At 48.2% G+C, this 18820-nt stretch overlaps 1 protein-coding gene across 24 annotated transcripts in view; it reads right to left on the bottom strand.

Annotated features, from left to right (window-relative positions):
• Positions 1 to 18820, bottom strand: part of DYSF (dysferlin) — a 226014-nt gene that overhangs the window by 121752 nt on the left and 85442 nt on the right. For 15 of the 24 annotated variants that reach the window (XM_045054361.1, XM_045054369.1, XM_003984110.6 and 12 more), the window contains 8 exons: positions 16879 to 16947; positions 16292 to 16335; positions 12750 to 12832; positions 5225 to 5266; positions 3475 to 3590; positions 2841 to 2954; positions 1198 to 1375; positions 511 to 635 (listed from right to left, as the gene is read on the bottom strand). In XM_045054361.1, coding sequence (XP_044910296.1) covers positions 511 to 635; positions 1198 to 1375; positions 2841 to 2954; positions 3475 to 3590; positions 5225 to 5266; positions 12750 to 12832; positions 16292 to 16335; positions 16879 to 16947 — 771 coding nt within the window. The remainder of the gene's footprint in view (positions 1 to 510; positions 636 to 1197; positions 1376 to 2840; positions 2955 to 3474; positions 3591 to 5224; positions 5267 to 12749; positions 12833 to 16291; positions 16336 to 16878; positions 16948 to 18820) is intronic. The other 9 variants (XM_045054367.1, XM_045054374.1, XM_045054376.1 and 6 more) reach the window with 1 other exon arrangement.

Genomic DNA, 18820 nt, shown 5'->3' with positions numbered 1-18820 from the left:
CATTGTTCCCGGACTACCTCAATGGCATCCTAACAGGGCTCCTGCCTCCCATCTCCTCGCAGCCTCTGCAATGACCCCCCAATGCTCCTTGGTCCTTTCCCTCCTCTGAGCCCCCATCCATTCCCGTGGTTCTCCTAGAGTGTCACCTGCACTTCAGTTTGGAACCTCTGTATGAGAGGTGTGGGGCGAACCTGCGCTTGCCTTCACTCAACTGACTCCCGAAGGCATTCCTGTTCAAGTCTACCTTGTGGCTGCAAGCCTCCAGCACAAACCCCTGCATGTGGTCAGAGTCAAAGGCAGTTGGTGAATGAATGAATGAATGAATGAATGGGTGCAAGGCTCCATCCTGTTGCTTCAGCGTGGCTCCACTCAGCTCCTTCTCTGCATCGTCTCCTACCTCAGTCTGGGATCCTCAGATCATTCTCACTCCCTCTCCCTGATCCACAGGCCCCCACGGGGACAGGGGGCGTGCACAAGGGTGTGTGCAGGTGTGAGGCAGTTTCTACTCACCAGCCGGTCAGCGATCCTGAGCAGCTGGTTCTGAGCCTCGACCCGGTGGCTGATGTCCTCCCAGTAAGATGACAGCACCACCACGGGCTTCACGTTGCCCCAGGGCAAGTAGTAGTAGTGGCACCCTGGAAGGATGCAAAGGGCCTGGTACTGAGCCAGGAGCACAGGGGTGGGTAGGAAATGGACCCAGGGTGGGACACATTCAGGCACCTGCTCCTTCCCCCTGAGAACTCCCTTGGACATACACATGTGGTTCATATCCCCCAAGGTTCAGACAAGGGGTCTGAGCTCCCTTCGTGTGCGGAACAAACAGCAGCTGCTCTCATTAGGGCTCTTTAGCTCATCCAAACAAAGGGGTTGTTAGAAGGACCCTGGGAAACCCACGCTCTCCAAAATCTCAACACCAAGCCAGCATGAAATTGACTACTGCCATAGGTCAGCATCAACGCCGACCACAGCCAGTTTTAGGAGCCCCATCTGTGGCCCTGGCAACAGGGACCCACCTGGAGGTGAGCGGGGAGTGGGGGGTAGCACAGGGGGACAGAGCTGGGAGTCACCCCAAATAGGTTTGCATGGGCCAGGGCCTTTGCGTGGGCCTCCGGCAGCTTTCCGTGAGAAACAGTATTGAGGGTTCAGCCCCTGCTCTGTGGTCTGGGTCCCAGCCGGGCTCACAGCCTCTGGCCTCACCGTCAAAGACCGCCCGGCTGTACTGGGTGGTGGAGGCCAGCGGCAGGCAGGTCGTGTCGAACTTGTTACCGTAGTTCCCGATGCTGACCTCAAACTGGATGGCATCATCAACATCCTGGAGCATGGAGGCCGAGTAAAAGGCAGCAAACAGGGAATACTTGCGCCTCCGGAGGTACTTCTGGGAACAGAAAGGGCAGCCGAAGGGTCATGAGGAGCAGGAAGGAAGACACTGGGGTGGGGAGGGATCACGTGTCTGGCAGGCCCTGGCCGTGACTGGCGCCCAATAAATCCTGGCTGGACAGATGGGCGGTGAATGGTCCAGCTAAGCAACAGTGCCCAGATTTGGTTACTAACTGAGCAAACTCATTCCAGGCCTGTGTATTTGGCCCCGTTCCTCTAATAAGGTCTGATCCTCCAAGGTCATGCTGCTCCTCAATCCAAACCGGCAGCAGTGGCCTCGCCACCACGGGGATGCCTGGTTGCCTGCATCTGCCACTCGAAAGGGGCCAAAGGGTCTAAACCACCATGCCTCTGCCCAGAGCTCCCAGCCCATGCCACTCAGAGTCTCCACCACACCATCCAGCCCTGCATTATATACAAGCTGCCATGTGTTTGGGACGAATGTCCCCTCTGGGCATCAGGCACAGGACTGAGGACATGGCAGGCACTCAATCACACATCCCAAGATGACTTTGCAATCCCCTTCACGGAAGGCAGAGAGAAGATGGTTACACAACTGGGTTTTTGAATCGTGTAAATAGAGGGGCGCCTGGGTGGCTCAGTCAATTGAGCATCTGACTCTTGATTTTGGCTCAGGTCATGATCTCAGGGTTCATGAGACTGCGCCCCGCGTCAGGCTCCACACTGACAGAGCTTGGGATTCTCTTTCTCCCTCTCTCTCTGCCCTCCCCTGTTTGCACTCTCTCTCTCTCTCTCTCTCTCTCTCCCCCCTTCAAAATGAATTTAAAAATTTAAAAACTAAGTACATGGTAATAATAGCTAACGCTTATTGACTGCTCACTGCATGCAGGTTTGAATTAATTTAATTCTCCCAACAATCTTATGAGGTTAAGTATAATCACTACCCCAACTTCACTGATATGGAAACTGATACAGAAGGATTCAAACCAGCGCTTTCTGACTACAGAGTCTGGAAGCTTAAAACACCACACAGACCCCATACAGCTGCCTCCTGGACACAAGGCTCAGCTATACCGCTTGCTGCTCTGGTACATTTAAGCCTCAGTTTCCTCATGTGTAAAATGGAGATACTAACAGCAGCCACTTCACAGGTGCTGGGAGGACTCAGTGCCATCAAATGTCACTAGCGTAGCGTTTGACATACGGTGAGTGATTAATAAGCGTTAGCTATCTTTACATTATTGTTATAAAACACACTTCTCATTTTGCATCGAGCTCTAGACTTTTAAAATATTTTCATTTATTTTCTTTGAGCCTCTGAACATCCCTCAGGAAGGTAGGATAGCTGTGGGGTTACTCCCATTTCACTGCTTAGGTACTGAGGCCCAGAGGGGTGAAGGAACAGACTGTGGGTACAACTGAGCCCTCCTCCACCATGACAATAGAAGCCAGCCCCATTTGGTCGCCACCTCCTTCGCTTCTTCCAGAGCCACACCCCTCACCTCCACCCGAAGGATGTCATCCGCAGGGAGGTCCTCCACCTTCTGCTCGCTGTGCTCCACCAGCTTGGTCTCCAGGGAGAGCAGAACCCGACCTCGGTAGGCCACACCTTCCCCCTAAGAGGGGAGGTTGGGTCACCAGAAGCAGAGAAGGGGGCGGTGGAGGGGAGGAGAGGAAGGAAAGGGGCCTGATCTGGCCCGGGCTCATCTCCCAGACAACCAAGAAGGCCCTGGGCTACCCCCATCACTCTGCAGATAAGGAAACGGTGGCCCAGAGAGTTCAGGGGACATGACAAGCCGCCCAGATGGTCAGTACCAGACTCCAACCCAGCCAGGGAAGGATGAAACCTGAGACAGATAAGGCCTGGGTCCCTCAGGGGGACCAGGAAAAAGGCGGCGGCGGGGGGCAGGGGGATGGCTGTTAGGCTGGCGCTGAAGGGAAAGCAAAAGGCAGGGGAGTAAGAAGGAAGTAGAAGCCAGGAGGGGGCCAGGTGGAAAGAGGGTTCTCTGAGGGGACGCTGTCTGGCCCTGGGCTCCCATCGGGCTCTTGGAGTCCAGACTGGAGCAGACGCTGCCCAGGCTGGGAGAGCCCCGCATGCAGGCCTGGGGATGTGGGTTTGTGGGGGTGCTGGCTCACCTTGCCCATGTTCAGTTCTGCGTAGGGGTCCGGGAAGCCAGTGAACTCCCTGGGGCTGCCATAGAGGTTGACATAGCAGGGCCCAAAGGTGGGGAGGAAGCCCAGATGGTCATCCACTGGGAGACATAGGTGAGGATCAGAAAAGCCAGCCCGGTGTGGCTTTCTAGTGCTCAGCTCAGCCAACCTCAGGCCTGAGCCCATCCCTGGCCCTGAGTTCCCTGAACATGCAGAGGATGCAACCCCCATAAGTGTATAAAGAATCATGACACTGACCATTGTCTCCCATAGGCCCTTTAATTCTCACCACTATGCTGAGATGTGGAGATGGTTATTACTTTTATTATCTCATTTTACAGATGAGGAAACTGAGGCTCAGAGATGCAAAGGAACACATCACTACAAAGTGGCACGGCCCAAAATGGTCTAACCTCAAATCCCATGCACTTTGGTCTAACCCCAAAGCCAGCACGCAAAGCTGGGGCCCAGGGCCCTCCGCTGCCCTGCCCCTCTCAGGCCACACCCCAGCCTGCATCCCCACTCCCTCTTTCACAGGAGCGTGGGGACACACAAAGGAGGCCCAAGAGTCTGGTGACCAGAGAAGCCATCACCCAGGAAGCCGGGGGTGGGGGGGAACCTGGCTAGATGTCCCAATCCACAGGGCACTCCTCCGGCACGTGTCCCCCATACCCACCACATCATTATGAAGTCGAGACAGATCACCCAACAGCTCTGACTCACTCCAGCATTCTGTCTCCCTCCCCACATTGTACAAAGAACCACCTTTCAGTGGAACAGGTTGGAGGACAGTGCAAAGGAGAATCCCACCAGTGATGAGGGAAATCTTTTCTCTACATCACTGTCTCCTCAGAGGCTCTCTGTTGTTATGGCATGATTTTCCAGTCAACGGTCAAGTTTCCCAGGACAGGACGTCACTGGACAATATTCTGAGAACCCGGAAAAGCCAAGGTGTCTCTTCCAGAAGAAGGGGGGAGGGGCTGTTTCCAGAATGCCAACAATGGGAAGTGGGCCTGCGAGCAGGAGCCATCTGGGATGATCCACTCCTTATGAGCAAGGATGGGGCAAGGAAGGTACAAAATAAATGGCCTCAGCAAGAAAATGCTTGAGCCAGACCTAAGGACAGGAGCTGTGAAGCCCAAGTCCCACTGAGTGCCAAGACCCTGGGGTAAAGTGGGGTGGGCAGGGACAGAGCTTGAGCGCAGGAGCATGCCTCCCCACAGAGCCAGCTGCCGTGTGCCTGTCACCATTCTCCCTCCAGTCCCCAGCACAGACAGGGCTCTGGCATTTGGGACAGAGGTGGAGGCCCAGGCTAAGGAAACTAACATGAGCTTTACTAATTATTTGTACTAATCATCTCTATTATGATTTACCCTGTATACTCCAACTTCAAGAGTTTTCCACTTACCCTGGCCTCCTCCTGGTCCCCAAGATGCCTTGCCCAGGGCCCTGCCCCACCCCCTCCCTGCCTGCAAGAGTGGACTCATTTGAGCCTGAGCTGGAGCCTAGCAGATTCAGGAAGGGGTTGCATGGGGAATTGTCTTTAAAGCATTCCAAGCGATTTTCATATTCAACCGCGGTACAGAAGTAACAGCCAAAGGTAAGCTCAGGGACCGTGGTGGTGTACCTCAGTCCCATCTCAAGCAAATCAAATAATCCCCAGCAACCAGCACCCTCTGGCCTCCAGCTAAAAACCCGCAGCCCACCCCCTTGCCATCCCCAGGAAAGCACATACGGTCCATGGCTGGAGAAGGCTTGACCACACCTGCAGGCTCCTCTGAAGCATAAAGAAATGGAAAAGGGGTTAAGATGGACATGACTGGGAGGATTGGTTACATGAACAGGCATGTGGATGGAGAGTTGGCAGACAGACAGATGGAAAGACGGCTCCTGTGTGGGAAATAGATGTGGCCCAAGGCCCCAACCCCCTCCCACCTGTGAATTTATCACAAATTAAGTCATTACTGCACCACCACCCCCGGCCAGACACAGCCCCCAGCAGCAAGATGAGCCTCCAGGTCCCTCCCCACCGGTGTCTGCCTACCTATGTCTGAGTGTTCTGTTTGCCAGTTGAAAATGGGACCCGAAACTTGACTCAATACATTCAAGTAACAACACAGAAAAGAAATTGTGCTTTTTTTTCCCCTGTATTATAGCCAAATAAGTGAGAGAAACAAAGCACAGGCACAAAGAAAGGTGGGGGGAACATGAAAGGCAGTGAGGCATACCCAGCACTCCACCTAACAGGCAGGTTAACAATTGGGACCAAGGTCCCTGAGCAATGGCATTTCAAGGTACGACATCTCCATCTAGTGGCCATTTTCAGTATTGCCAGCAAGAGCACCATGTTGCATTTTCACAACTGCAGGCACTGGCGTCTTGCTTCCGGCACCCACTGTTCCAAGTGAAGCATAGTGCCAGACCCTGCCCATCAGCTGAAGGTTCTACACCCTGGGACATGCCCCTACATTCTGGTAAGGGGTCTCCATAAATGAGAGAAGCAAGGAAGGAGATGTTCTAGCACCCTTCTGGGCTCTTAGAATCTGTCCCTCACTTCTGAGGTAGATATAAGACACCCCCAAGGGAGTGGGCACCCTTCAGTCTCCTTCCATGGTCCTCTCTGATTTTAGCCTCTTCCTGCCCTCTGACCCTCCCTGTTTCCTCCTCCAACTAGCTAAGCATAACCAGGTCTGGGGGCATGACCAAGCCTGTGATATGGTGGTAAAATCTTTGATTATTTTCATTTGTTGGTCATCTTTGCCTACTTGTCTCCTCCTAAAATATATATCTATGCCTATTTTCCCACAGCTTCATGGCTATAGTTAAGAGCCAAGAGTTGAGCAAAATATCATGAAGCAAGACTGAATAGAAGCAGAGAGAGAAACAGCGAAGACAAGAGAGAAGGGGAGCATGGAAGTCCAGATACGAGGACAAGGCTGACCCACTGGTGCAGAAGGCAGCAGGAGGGTGAGCCCCTGGGACCCAGCCCCGCAGCTCTCTACAGCCGGGCCTCAGCTAGGAATGCTGGCTGGCAGAAGTGAGGGCTGCAGAAACCATAATTCACGGTCATTTCCATATCCACAGGAATAGGTCTTCCTCCATGGAGGAGCCAGGCCTCTGGTCTTAGGGGAGCTTTTAGCGACAGGGAGAGGACCCACATGGGTACAGCTGCAGCCCCGAGGAGAGCCGCGGCCAGGACCCACCGGAAGGAAACAGATTCCATTTTAAGCTCTTTTCAAATGATTACAAACAGACCTGGCCAGTTATCTCAGGCTAATGAGGCCGAGGTCATGGTTCTGACTGCCATGTGCTTCTTGCAAGGGCAAACTCCACTTCACATCCACAGACTGACTCTGAATCCTGGCTGTAAACCAGTGCCCCACCTAGACACCGAGGTCCCCCTATCCCCACCAGCCATCTGACCAACACATGCCTCTGGTGTCCAGGAGGACCAAGCGGTGGCTGCCGAGAAGCCTATTTCCCAATGGCACCTTTCATTAATTCCTTCATCTCTTCGTTCGTTCGTTCGTTCATTCAACAAACCTAATCAGGCACAGTGCTGGGCACCTAGTAAGACATGGCCCTGCTGACAATTTAGACCAACGATTCTTAATTTGGGGGCAGAATCCTAGGTCTCCAGGTGCCAAGGAGACCTATCCCAGGTTCTCTCCTCTGTGTCTGCAAGCAACTCATAAAGTCAAGGGCAGAGTGACCAGCGAAGCTACCTAGACAAGGCTTCTATTTAGTCCTCATCACCCTTCTGCCAAAATCCAAGGGTTTTGCCGTGTTTTCCCTAAGCCCAGGGAACCGTGGCTGTAGAAGCCCCAAACACAGATGAATACTCCCAGTTTGGCGGCCTGAGCCACGCAGCCCAACTCCCTCACCTGGGGGAAGACCAAGGACAGGCCCTCCCGGCCTGGTGAGCCACACAGCACAGCTGTGCCCTGGGACACCCACGTCTTCTTCTAGAGAAGGCGAGGCCATTACCTGCCACCAGCCCCGCCAGCTCCTTCTCTCAGCAATCTCCCACGCCCACGGTTTGGCTGCCTGACACCAGCCCGTGCCAGACAGGAGGAGAAGCCGAGAACTGCTGGGAAATCATCATCTGTGCTCCAGAGACCAAAGGAAAAAAACAAAAACAAAAACAAAAAACTCTATGGATTTCTTAGCTGTGGAAAAAACTGTAGGACCCAAGTGCCATCGATGTAGGATGATTTTCGTACGTATAAAATTATATAAGAGTCTGTGTCGGTTTCACGGGCCTCATGTGCCCGTTACCTTTCGAAAGAGCTGCAGCTTCTTAAAAAAAAAGAAGAAGAAGAAGAACTGCAGCTTCTAAGGAAATCACTCCTTTTTAGAAAACAAAATTTTTACTAAATGCTTTGGAGCACAGGGTCCAAGGAATACTTAAGTGTGCCCAGGCAAACTTGTGGGCAGCAGTGCTTAAGAGGCTAGTGTTAGGTCCTGTCCTCACTGGAAATAAAAACAAAAACATGAAAACAAAAACTCCTGGTTGTGCCAGATAATCTGGTGAACCACGAGGGCAGAGGAATATGGAGAAACAACGCGTTTTTACAGTTTGGTTTAGTTGGGGTATTGAGAGCAGTGAGAAAACCGCGTGGAGCACCGCCCAGATGTGATAGAACCCCTAAAGGGAAGAAAGAACACAAGCAGCTGAAAGGAAAACTGGAGTGACGCGTTCTGAGATGGCCTCAGGACAAATGGGAGAAGCTGGGCGGGGAGCAAGGCAAATACGAACTTTCAGGGTCTCAGAGACGCACCTCTGCCAGAAGGGACATTGGAGCAGTTGTGAAGAACAGCTCTATTCTGAGCAGTCAGTTAAACTCTTGTATTGTTTCAGAGATCAAGCTGTTTAATAACGCATTTAAAACTGGTTAGCTAGTTGCAAGAAGAGTCTCATTTACTCCCAAAACAATCTGCAGGAGAGGATTGAACCCCCCTTGGAATGCCTCCCTGACCCACGCAGGGTTGCCCATGACCTGAGCGCCATCTAGTGGCCAAGCAAACCTCTTTCTCACATTCCCTTTAAAACCTTCATAGTGACCCTGAAAAAGATCAAGGCCAACATCACCAACAGAAATGAAGACTGACTGGGGGGAGAGGGATCTAAACTCTCCCTCGGGCAGCTAATAGCAGGCACAGGTGTAGCCTCATGAAATAGTAGCCATCAGGAAACAGTCAGAAGGTCATTTTGTGCTTCTACGAGGGTCTGCCCCTGGATTCTAAAGCCAGAGACAGCACCAATCAGAAAACTGGAGAAGATTCCTTCCATACCAGGAGTTTCGATCTGCAAGGGGTCCAGAATGGCCTCCCTTCCACCCCACCCTCATGATGCACTGACCCTCAAGTCTTTCTACCTGCACATCCAAAATAGCCATTCTCAAAAATTATCTGAACAGCATCAGAGAAGTGGGATGATTGTTTCCACAGTCAGTGGGGGTAGGAGGCTGGAGCAGGAAGGGCCCTCACAGCAGTGTCTTATGGATGGCAGTTTTTATGTGTTCCACCGATTAAAAGTACCAATGATGAAATCAGAATGCCAGAGAGCAATTGGATATTAAAGCTACCTGAGGACACCTGGAATTTCACTGCACAATTCTTTAGTTTCATGTGTGTTTGAATTTTCTATAATTAAAAGGTGGGGTTTTTTTTAATGTTTCAGAGAATGTAGAAGAAGGGGATTGCTCAACTTTAAGAGTACCAGATGGAATCTTCCAGAAACTGGACACATTCACCTGTGCTCCAGGTAAAGATTTGTCAAGGTGAATGGACAGAGAACAATGCACCCTGTCTGTAGAAAGGCACCAGCACTGACCAGGTCTTGCCAGAGAGTGAATAAAGGAGAAAGGAAGAATCACAGAGTGCTGACCAAGGTAGAGAAGCAGCATCTGTAAGATTCCAGACAGCATTCACCTGAAGGTCTCCAGAAATGATTTGGAATTCTCAACAGAGTGCAAGAAGACATAGGTGTTGTGAAGCAAAACAAAACTTTGGGGAGAGAACCGAAAAAAGAAAATGAAAAATATGAAAGAATATGAAAGAATATGAAAAATATAAAAGGAATGACAGAGGGGAACGGAGGCGGGACAAGAAACTCAAAATGCGATGGCCAATTTTAAACTACATGGAAAGCAGTAAGGAGAACTGGTACAGGGGAGAAAGATCAGATTAGTGATGCAGAAAGCCAATAATAATGATACTACACAGCAAAGTTACTTTACTTTAGGTTTTCATGCATACCAGACACTCTAAGAATGCTACATTTATAATCTCACTGGATCTTTACAACAGCCTTATGAGGCCCGGCCTGGCGAGAGGGGAGGAGTGACTCACTCAGCTACAAAGAAGCAGAATTGGGACCCAAGCTGCCTGGTTCCAGAGTTCCTGCTCTTATCCCCTACCCCACCCTGCTTTCAGCTGCTCCTGTTCCAATGTTAGAATAAATTCCTCTTCAACTCAGATTTAAGAATTCACCACGACTCAGATAAAATTCACTGAAAAGAGTCCCCCACTTGGCTAGATCAAAGTAACTTAACTGTAAGAAAAAAAGATGCGTTCCTACAAGCAGCATCTAGTTAGAAAAATCAAATCAGGCTGCTCTCAGAAAGTGCACCTGAATAAATGCAAAATAGACTAAATATTTAAATGTAAAAAAAAATTTTAAACAGAGTTAAATATAACCTTGGGGTTTGCTGAAGGCCTTCCTAAGCATGACATATGGGACAAAAACCGTATCATTATGTAGATAAGAGATTTTGAAAATAAGCACAAGAAGTTAATTAGAAAGCTTTAAAAGGAAACAACAAAATAAGCTGAAGAGAGTTAAAGAGTAAAAAGATGAGAGAAGAGAAAATTTAAAAAGAAAAAAATTAGAAAATTAAGAAAAAATATTAGAATTGATAAATAAATCCAAAAGTTGATTCTTTGAAACAAAGTTCGGGGGTAGGGGACTTGTAACAAAGCTAAGCAAGAAAAAAAGAAAGAAAACGCAAACACCTAACATTAGAAATAAGAAAAGGGAAAACACCAAAGGTAGAGAGAATTGTTTAAATTATAAAAGATTGCTCTATACAACACTATGTAAATAAATTAGAAGAGTTCGACATAGTGAACACTTTTCTATGGAAAAAAATTATCAAAATTGACTATAGTAAAAGTAAGAAGCTAAAAATAACAATGGTCACAGGAGAAACTGAAAAGTTTTTAAAGAGCTAGTACTATACCCACTCAAAAAGGGCACCTAGCCCATCTGGTTTTATGGGTGAATTCTTTCAAACCCTCAAAAGACTATATTCTTATGTTATATAAACTTCTCCAGATGTTAGAAAAGACTTTAAATCTTTCCAATTAATTTTATAGAGCCAGCATAACCCAGATACCAAAACCTAAGAAATAACAAGCAGACATACCAATTAAAGATAATAGAAAATCAAGAAACAGGCCCAAGAACACATTTAAGAATTTGGTAGTGGATAAAGGTGGCATTCCAAAATATAGGGAAAAGATTATTTAATATACAGTGTTGGTATTACCAAAGAACAACTGTGAAATAAGTAATGTTAGATCCTTGCCTTATTTGCTAAGGAAAAGGTTAACAGATTTAGCTACATGAGAATTTTAAATATCTACACATCAAATTCTATTACATGGTAAAATAAAACAGACAAGAATTATTTACCCCATATACAACAGGGGAAAAGTTAACATCCATATATATACAGAACTCTTACGAAACAGTGAGAAAAAAACAAACATACTATCAGAAATATGAACCAAGACAATGAATAGGCAATTTATAATAGAATAAAATACATAATAAATACATAAGTAATATGTAAATATAAAACAACTATTAAAATATTTTTAAAGTTGCATTCATCAACTTAACCATCTATTGATGAAATGAAGATTAAGACAACCATGGAATGGATGGATGAAATTCAACCATCAAATTAACAAAATTCTTTTTTAACATTATTTTATCCTGTGTTGGCGAAAGTAGAGCAAAATAAGCCTATGTGAGTGATTAGAGGGTACATTAGTTCAGTCTTTTGAAGGGCAATTTTGATGTATACAAATAGCTTTAAAATGTACAAATCCTGGGACACCTGGGTGGCTCAGCTGGTTAAGGGTCCAACTCTTGATTTTGGCTCAGGTCATGATCTCACAGTTCGTGTGATTGAGCCCCGTGTTGGGCTCTGTGCTGACAGCATGGAGCCTGCTTGGGATTCTCTCTCTCTCTCTCTCTCTCTCTCTCTCTCTCTCTCTCTCTCTCTTTCTCTCTCTCTCTCCCTCCCTCTCTCTCCATCCCTCCCCTGCTCACACACACACACACACACACACACTCTCTCTCTCTCAAATAATAAATAAATAAGCTTTTCAAAAAATTTACAAATCCTTTGATACAGCAATTCCACTTCTAGGTATTCATCCAAAAAAAAATCGTGAATTGTATAAAAGATTCATCTACAAAAATATTCAATATAAAATTAGTTTTCTATAATGTAGAAAAATTAGAAAACCTGAATATTCATCATTAACTAGTTAATGTGAATTAAGATACATTCACACAGTGGAAAATGGGTATTCATTTAAAATGCTATTGTACAATATTTAATAACATGAATAAACATGTATGTTATATTGCCAAGTGACAAAAAGCAGTTTTCAAAATAGTTGTTTCAAAACAGTTTTTAATGCACACACACCTGGGTATACATACAGACACATTCATGTACATATGCATACATACACACAAAAAACTCCCAAAATATTAATAATTAGCTCTTATCTGGGGGGTAAGCATATGGGTAATTTTATGGGCAAATTTTATATTCTTCTTCATTAATTATTTTTTAAATTTTACAAAATGATCAGGGCCTACTTTTTCACTGACCAATGAAAGCTATTTCGAAATAGAAACTCCTAGAACACAGTTGGCCAACACAGAACCTGATGCACAGAATGGCCGCAGCCACCCATGTTATCGGCAGGAAGGAATTATTCTCTCTATACCATTCAGTGATGTATCCCACCCGCCGAGGTGTAGAGAATCCTAAGTGTCTGTAAGGCCATCTTTCTCATCGGCCACAGCCCTTCTTCATGACAAATGGGCTGCAAAGGCCTCATAATTAATATTCCCTTTTCTGCACTCTCAAAACTACAGGTATAAGACAGGTAGGGGTAGATCAGGGGAGAGTGTGGAGGACCAGAGGACAGAACAAGGGAGGGAAACTTACCTTCTATTTCTCCTCCAGGGGCAGAGATTTTCGACATACTCAGGTAGGTGGTGGCCACGATGTCATTGTGGGTGAGGCGGTCCCTAGAATAAGAGGGCAGAGAGGGCCTGAACACAGGAGGGGGACTGCACGCCACAGCCCACCCAGGAAGGAGAAGGTTATACATCTTTATGGGTCTCAGTCTTCATACTGGGTATGTTACTGAGGCCTGGTAATCCTAGGGAAGAAGAGACTGGAAAGGAAGTGTTGCTCAAGACTCCTCTGAGGGAACTAGTCCATCTGGCCAACCACCAGCATCCCATCAGCCAACCAACACTGGGCTGCCAGCCTGGATGTCTGGGGAGACATCTGCAGGTTGAAAGGAAAGAGGCCAGAGGCAGGAGGGAGGGCAGGAGAGCAGGAGGCTGCTCTGGGAACCAGACCCCCAGACCCAGGTTGAGCAAGGTTCTAGAAGCTCAGGAAATATCCAGGCCAGGAGAAAATGGGGCATCCCAAGAAGAAGCTATCTCCAAGGCCACAGTCTTAAATTAGTTTATATTAGCTTATATTAAATTAGCTTATATTAGCTAATGCAGGATTACTTTTTGTATCTGACTTTATATGTGACGAGGCACTTTCAACAGCCTCCTTTTTCTCAAAGGATCCTCTCAACAGCCTTGAAGAACTAGTACTTTTATTATCCTCTCCATTGCACAGATGAGAAAATTGAGGCTCAGAGGTGGAAGGTCCTTGCCCAAGGTCAACCTGGAGGGAGGGGCAGAGCCAGAACTGAAACCCTGGTGTCCTGACTCCTGAGCCAGTGCTCCTGCCATGGTACATGCACAGGGGCCTGTCCCTGTCCTGCTTCCTCGGAGGAAGGCTTCTCCCTTCCCTAACCAGCATGGGGGACTATAGGTAGGAGTTTGAGCAGACTGACTATAACGAGTCCATTAGCCAACAACGTCCCATGCAGACCCTCCCTCTGGGTCCCACCCCTGCCCCCTTGACAATAACATAGAGAATAGCCGGCATTTATCAAGCACCTACTGAAAGTCAAGCATTGTGCTAACATCGTCATATGAATTAGCTCGAACCCTCACTCAGTAGCTCGAACCCTCACTCAGCCCCATGAAGCAAGTACTCATGAGGATCTCAATGAGGAAACTGAGGTTGCCAACATGGCAAAACTAGGATTTGAGCCAGATACACCTGACATGGGAAGCAGAGCTTTGATTGCAGTCACCCACTGCTTCCTTGTCAGGCTAGACCAAGAGTCCTCAATCCAGTGATTTTGGCCCTCAGGGACATTTAGCAAGGTCTGGAGATAGTTTTGAATGGGGACAGGGAGCAAGAGTGAGATGCCATGGTTGCCACCAAACACCTTACAATGCATAGGACAGTCTTGTCCAGTAAGGAATTTTTTGGCCCAAAACGCCATAGTGCTAAGTTGAGAAATGCTGGACTGGGCAAGACCTATCTCCTTCCTGAAATTTCCCGGGATCCATGTTCCTTGGAGCCCTGTAGGCTCTCTCTCCCTCCTATGGGTACCTAGGCCATAGACAGCTTCAGAAAATGACACACCCAAGCCCCATAGTGAAAGACACGCTTGGGCAAGGCTATTATTCTATGTCTCTTTTCAGTGCTATACCCATCAGATACCTGATCTCTACTGCTCCTTTCCTTCCTCTTTGCACTTCCCAGATTGGTGATTAAGCTTTGGTTTTAAAGTTTTCCACCCGGGTGGGGACTAACCAACAAGAATGGATTGTCAGCAGAGATCTTCATCATTTTTCCTGATGAAGGATGGTGATAAGCCCTGGGAAGTAAGAACTTCCTGACACATCTTACAGCGAGATCATCAACAGCAGATAACTGGTAACTGCCTTCATGACCGGCCCCTGGAAAAGACCAGCACTTAGAGAGGAGAATGAAATTTCTGACCTCTGGTCTTATCTGAACTGTGTGAGAATGGAGACAGATTCCGTTTTTATGGGGTAGAAGGAACTTCTTGAATTTTTGTTCTTTAACAAAAAAGAAAACATGAAAGGGTTGAACAGAAGATTAAGTTACAAGGAAAAGGCCATGTGGACCATATCATATTTCCAGGGCTCAGGTGATAACAAAAGTTTATCTGAGTTTTCTGGGAAGAAAGCACTTTTCTGGACAGGAACTTGCAGCAGCAGAACACTTTCTGGCCAAGAGTTGGGTTTTGGGGCTTGGGGTTGCTTTTGGAAAATACAGCAAGTCTGAAAATAGACTCACAATAAAAATGCCGCTTCAACCCAAACCAGAGATGCAACCACCGGATTCCGTAATGTGTTTGGATTGTACAGTATGCTGATGCCTTCGACACAGCTCACACGGACCCCGGCAAGGCCCACCCACCACACACAACACAACCACACCCATGCGCACATGCACACAAGAGTCCACAGGCACAGACACACACAGACACGTACAGCCAATCAGCCCCCATCACCACAACACACTCAGGTGCGCACACACATCGTGAGCGGAGATACAGAGGTGGTTCTGGGGACATGGAGCACATCTCTCCCCAAGACCGCTTGCCCACGGAACATACCTGCGGTCAGGGCCCTAGAGGCCTCTCCCTCCTGGCCCTCCTGGCTGCTGCTTTCCTCTCTAATTCCCACAAGCTGTTTTCTCTAGGCCTAGGGAACTGGCGCACACTTTAATGGTTCTGTGGCCTGGGGGTTTTCCCTGGTCTCTCATTACCCTCCTGGCTGGGGGTACCATGGCCTGAGACCAAAGGAGAACACGCTGGGAACCGCACGGCCAAGACTTTTTGGGGGCAGAAAGAGGACAACTCTCTTTTTGGAAAGCCTCATGTCTGGAAGGTCCCGGAGCTCATGCATGTGGACCCCTAATAGCCCTCCAGGTGTGACAGAGATCACCTTAACACAGTGGGAAGCAGAGAGCCCAGTGGTTAAGAACACAGGCTTTGGGAGCAGCAGGCTTGGGTTCGATCCCAGCCTCAGCTGCTTCCCAGCTGTCACTTTAGATAGATCACCCCCTCATCTATAAAGTAACCAGGAATCGAGCTGAGGATCACATGATGTCACGCATGTAAAATACTTGCTGGGCACAGGACCTGGCACACAGTAAGTGTTCATTCCACATTAACAGCCCACAGCGGGCGGGGGTGGGGGGGAGGCGGGTCACAGCCCATCCTCCCAGAAGCCCTACTCTTTCCAGCTCCCTTGCCTTTGCTTATGATCCTCTTTGCACTGGAATGCCTTCACCCTGGACTTATCAAAATCCTACCTCCTCCAGGAAGTCTTCCTGACAACCCCCTGCCCTAGGGGATCTCAGGCTTCTGGAGATCTCTCTGCTCTACCTGGCTGCCCTCTGTACCTTGGAGTAGGGCTGTGAGTAAGCTTCCCAAGAACAGCCCACAACCTCTCCTTCTCTGGCCTCCCAGCAGAGGAAACTCCCTTACCTGAAAAAGACTCTCCCACTATGTGTTCTCAACTGAGGAAAACTGAAGGACCCAGTGAACCCTGACAACAGTCACCCCAAAGACTCCAAGACTCAGCACTCACCAGTCTATGACGCGAATCCTCATTTTTTCACACATAGAGGGAAACTGAGGAGGGAAGAGAGACATGGTGGAGTGGGATCCTTTTAAAGAAGGGGAAGTCCAGGGGAGCCTGGCTAGTTCAGTCAGTAGAGCATGCAACTCTTGATCTCGGGGTTGTGAGTTCAAGCCCCATGTTGGGAATAGAGATTACTTAAAAATAAAATATTTTTTATAAAAGGGGGTGGGCATCTGGGTGGCTCAGTCAGTTAAGCATCTGACTCTTGATTTCCACTCAGGTCATGATCTCACAGTTGTGAGATCAAGCCCCGTGTAGGGTTCTGCGCTGGGCATGGAACCTGCTTGGGATTCTCACTCTCCCTCTCCTTCTGCCCCTCCCCTGCTTTCACTCTCTCTCTGTCTCTCAAAAATAAATAAATAAACATATAAGAAGAAGGAGGAGGAGGAGGAGAAGCAGAAGAAGAAGAAATAGAAGAAGCAGAAGCAGAAGCAGGAAGAGGAGGAGAAGGAGAAGTCCAGGATATAAGCAGGATGCTGGGGAGGCCAGGAGCCCAGGGTCTGCTGGGATGGGCCCGAGGAGGCAAGGCTTACCATGGCAGGCAGGGTGATGCTCTGGTTCCACTGAGGGTTGGCTGTCTTCTCCAGGATCTTGCTGCAGAGCTAGAAGACAAAGAGGACAGGTGGATGGAGCTCCAAGGGAACTATGACCTCCTTGGGAGACCACCTCACCAGCCAGGGCTGCTCTCTACCATGTTGGCCACCCTTCAGGCTGGGCAGAAGATCCTAGGGACCTTAAAGGCTCAGACACAAGGAATTTGCAGAGACAAAGCTCAATGGTAAATCAGATCCAGAGCTGGAGAGTATGGGGTGGGGTAGCAAGAGAGTGCGTGGATGGGGTGGGGGTGGGGCGACAGATTGCCTGAATTCCACGGCCCTTCTACCCTTATCTCCTACCTTTGACTGGAAATCCTCCTGCCCCAACTCCCATATGTCCATGACCTTAGTGTGGGGGCCCTGAGTCTAGACTGGCTTTCCCAGGGGTCCTACAGCTAAACACACTAACCTCTACCAGTCAGCCCAGACCACCTGCCCCTTTGGAACACCATGAGCCCTAAGAGATTGAAGATGGGGGAAGGAAGTGGAGGCGAAGGGGAAAGGGGAGCTAGAGGGCCAGGGCTTGAGGGCCAGGCACCAGCATCTGAGAATGAGAGAAGAATGCAGCAAACACAAAAACCCCATAAGCCACAGTCTGCCTCAGATCAGCCCTGCTCTTAAGACTGGGCTTTCCACAATCAAGAAAACTGGCAGAGGTGGAATCCAGATCCAAACCAGTGACTTGTGTGTTCTACATGTGCTAAGAATGCCCTGGGAGGTGCCACACCCTATAGCCAGCTCCGGAGAATCAAGTCCCTGCACAGGGACAGCAGGTAATCTATTTCAGATACATAGATCCTGGTAGGTTTACATGTCCTACAGCCTTTCTCAGAGCGTTTACTGTGGGCCCTGCACTGTGCTAAGCATTTATGTGCATTATTTCATTTAATGAACATCTGATCAGGGGCTTCCATTCTTCCATTAAATGAGGGTACAGCTTCCATGAAGGTCAGGACTTTGTCTCCACACCTGATCCACCCAAAGTCAGCCCCTGTCCCCACCCTCCCCGCCTCCCTGTGAGAATAGCCCAGGCAAAGCTTGGAGGCAAGGATGGGTGCCAGGATTTGCTCCTTGTGTCAGCAAAGAAAGGAGTAAGGAAAGAAAAGAGACCGACAATTTCACGGGCAGAGGGTGAATGAAAGTTCAAAGGGTTGAACACATGGAAAGATACTCAACCTCCCTCATAAGAAAAGAAACACAAATAAAACCAAGACACCATTTGTCACCCACCAGATTCATAAAACTCTAAAATCCGACAGCCCTCTGGTGGCAAGGCTATGGGGAGACTCCTTTCTCATATTGTGCTGGCGGAAGAAAAAAATACCTCAACCCTCTAGAGGGCAACTGGCCACTATCCATCCAAATTGCAAGTGTAAAAACCCTTTAACCTACCAGTTCTACCTCTAGACACTCATCGTACAGAAATACTTGCATACGTGCAGAATGACATATGTAATGAAGTGATTCACTGCACACAGCTTGAAGTAGCAAGGGTACGGAACAACCCACGTGTCCACCAACAGAGGGCGGGTTACCTAAACAGCAGTCCGTCCGCACAACGGGCTGCTGTGCAGCTCTGAAGAATGAGGACTGCTCTGTGATACGAAACAATTTCCAAGTTATATTATTAACTGAGAAAAGGTAAGTGCTGAGGATGTAATGCACTACATGATGACTATAGAAAACATGGCCGTATGGTATGTTTGGAAGTTGTTATGACAGTAGCTCCTAAGAGTTCTCATCACAAGGAAAAAACACTTTTTCTGTCTTTTTTTTTTTTTTTGTATTTTGTATCTATATGAGAGATGGATGTTAACTAAACTTAGGACAATCACTTTGCAGTTTGTAACTCAAGTCATCATGCTGTACATTTTAAATT

Source organism: Felis catus, chromosome A3 (assembly GCF_018350175.1).
Source record: "Felis catus isolate Fca126 chromosome A3, F.catus_Fca126_mat1.0, whole genome shotgun sequence".
Classification (NCBI taxonomy): Eukaryota; Metazoa; Chordata; class Mammalia; order Carnivora; family Felidae; genus Felis; species Felis catus.
Note: the sequence above shows the minus strand (reverse complement) of the source record. Positions and strands in the feature narration are given on the sequence as shown.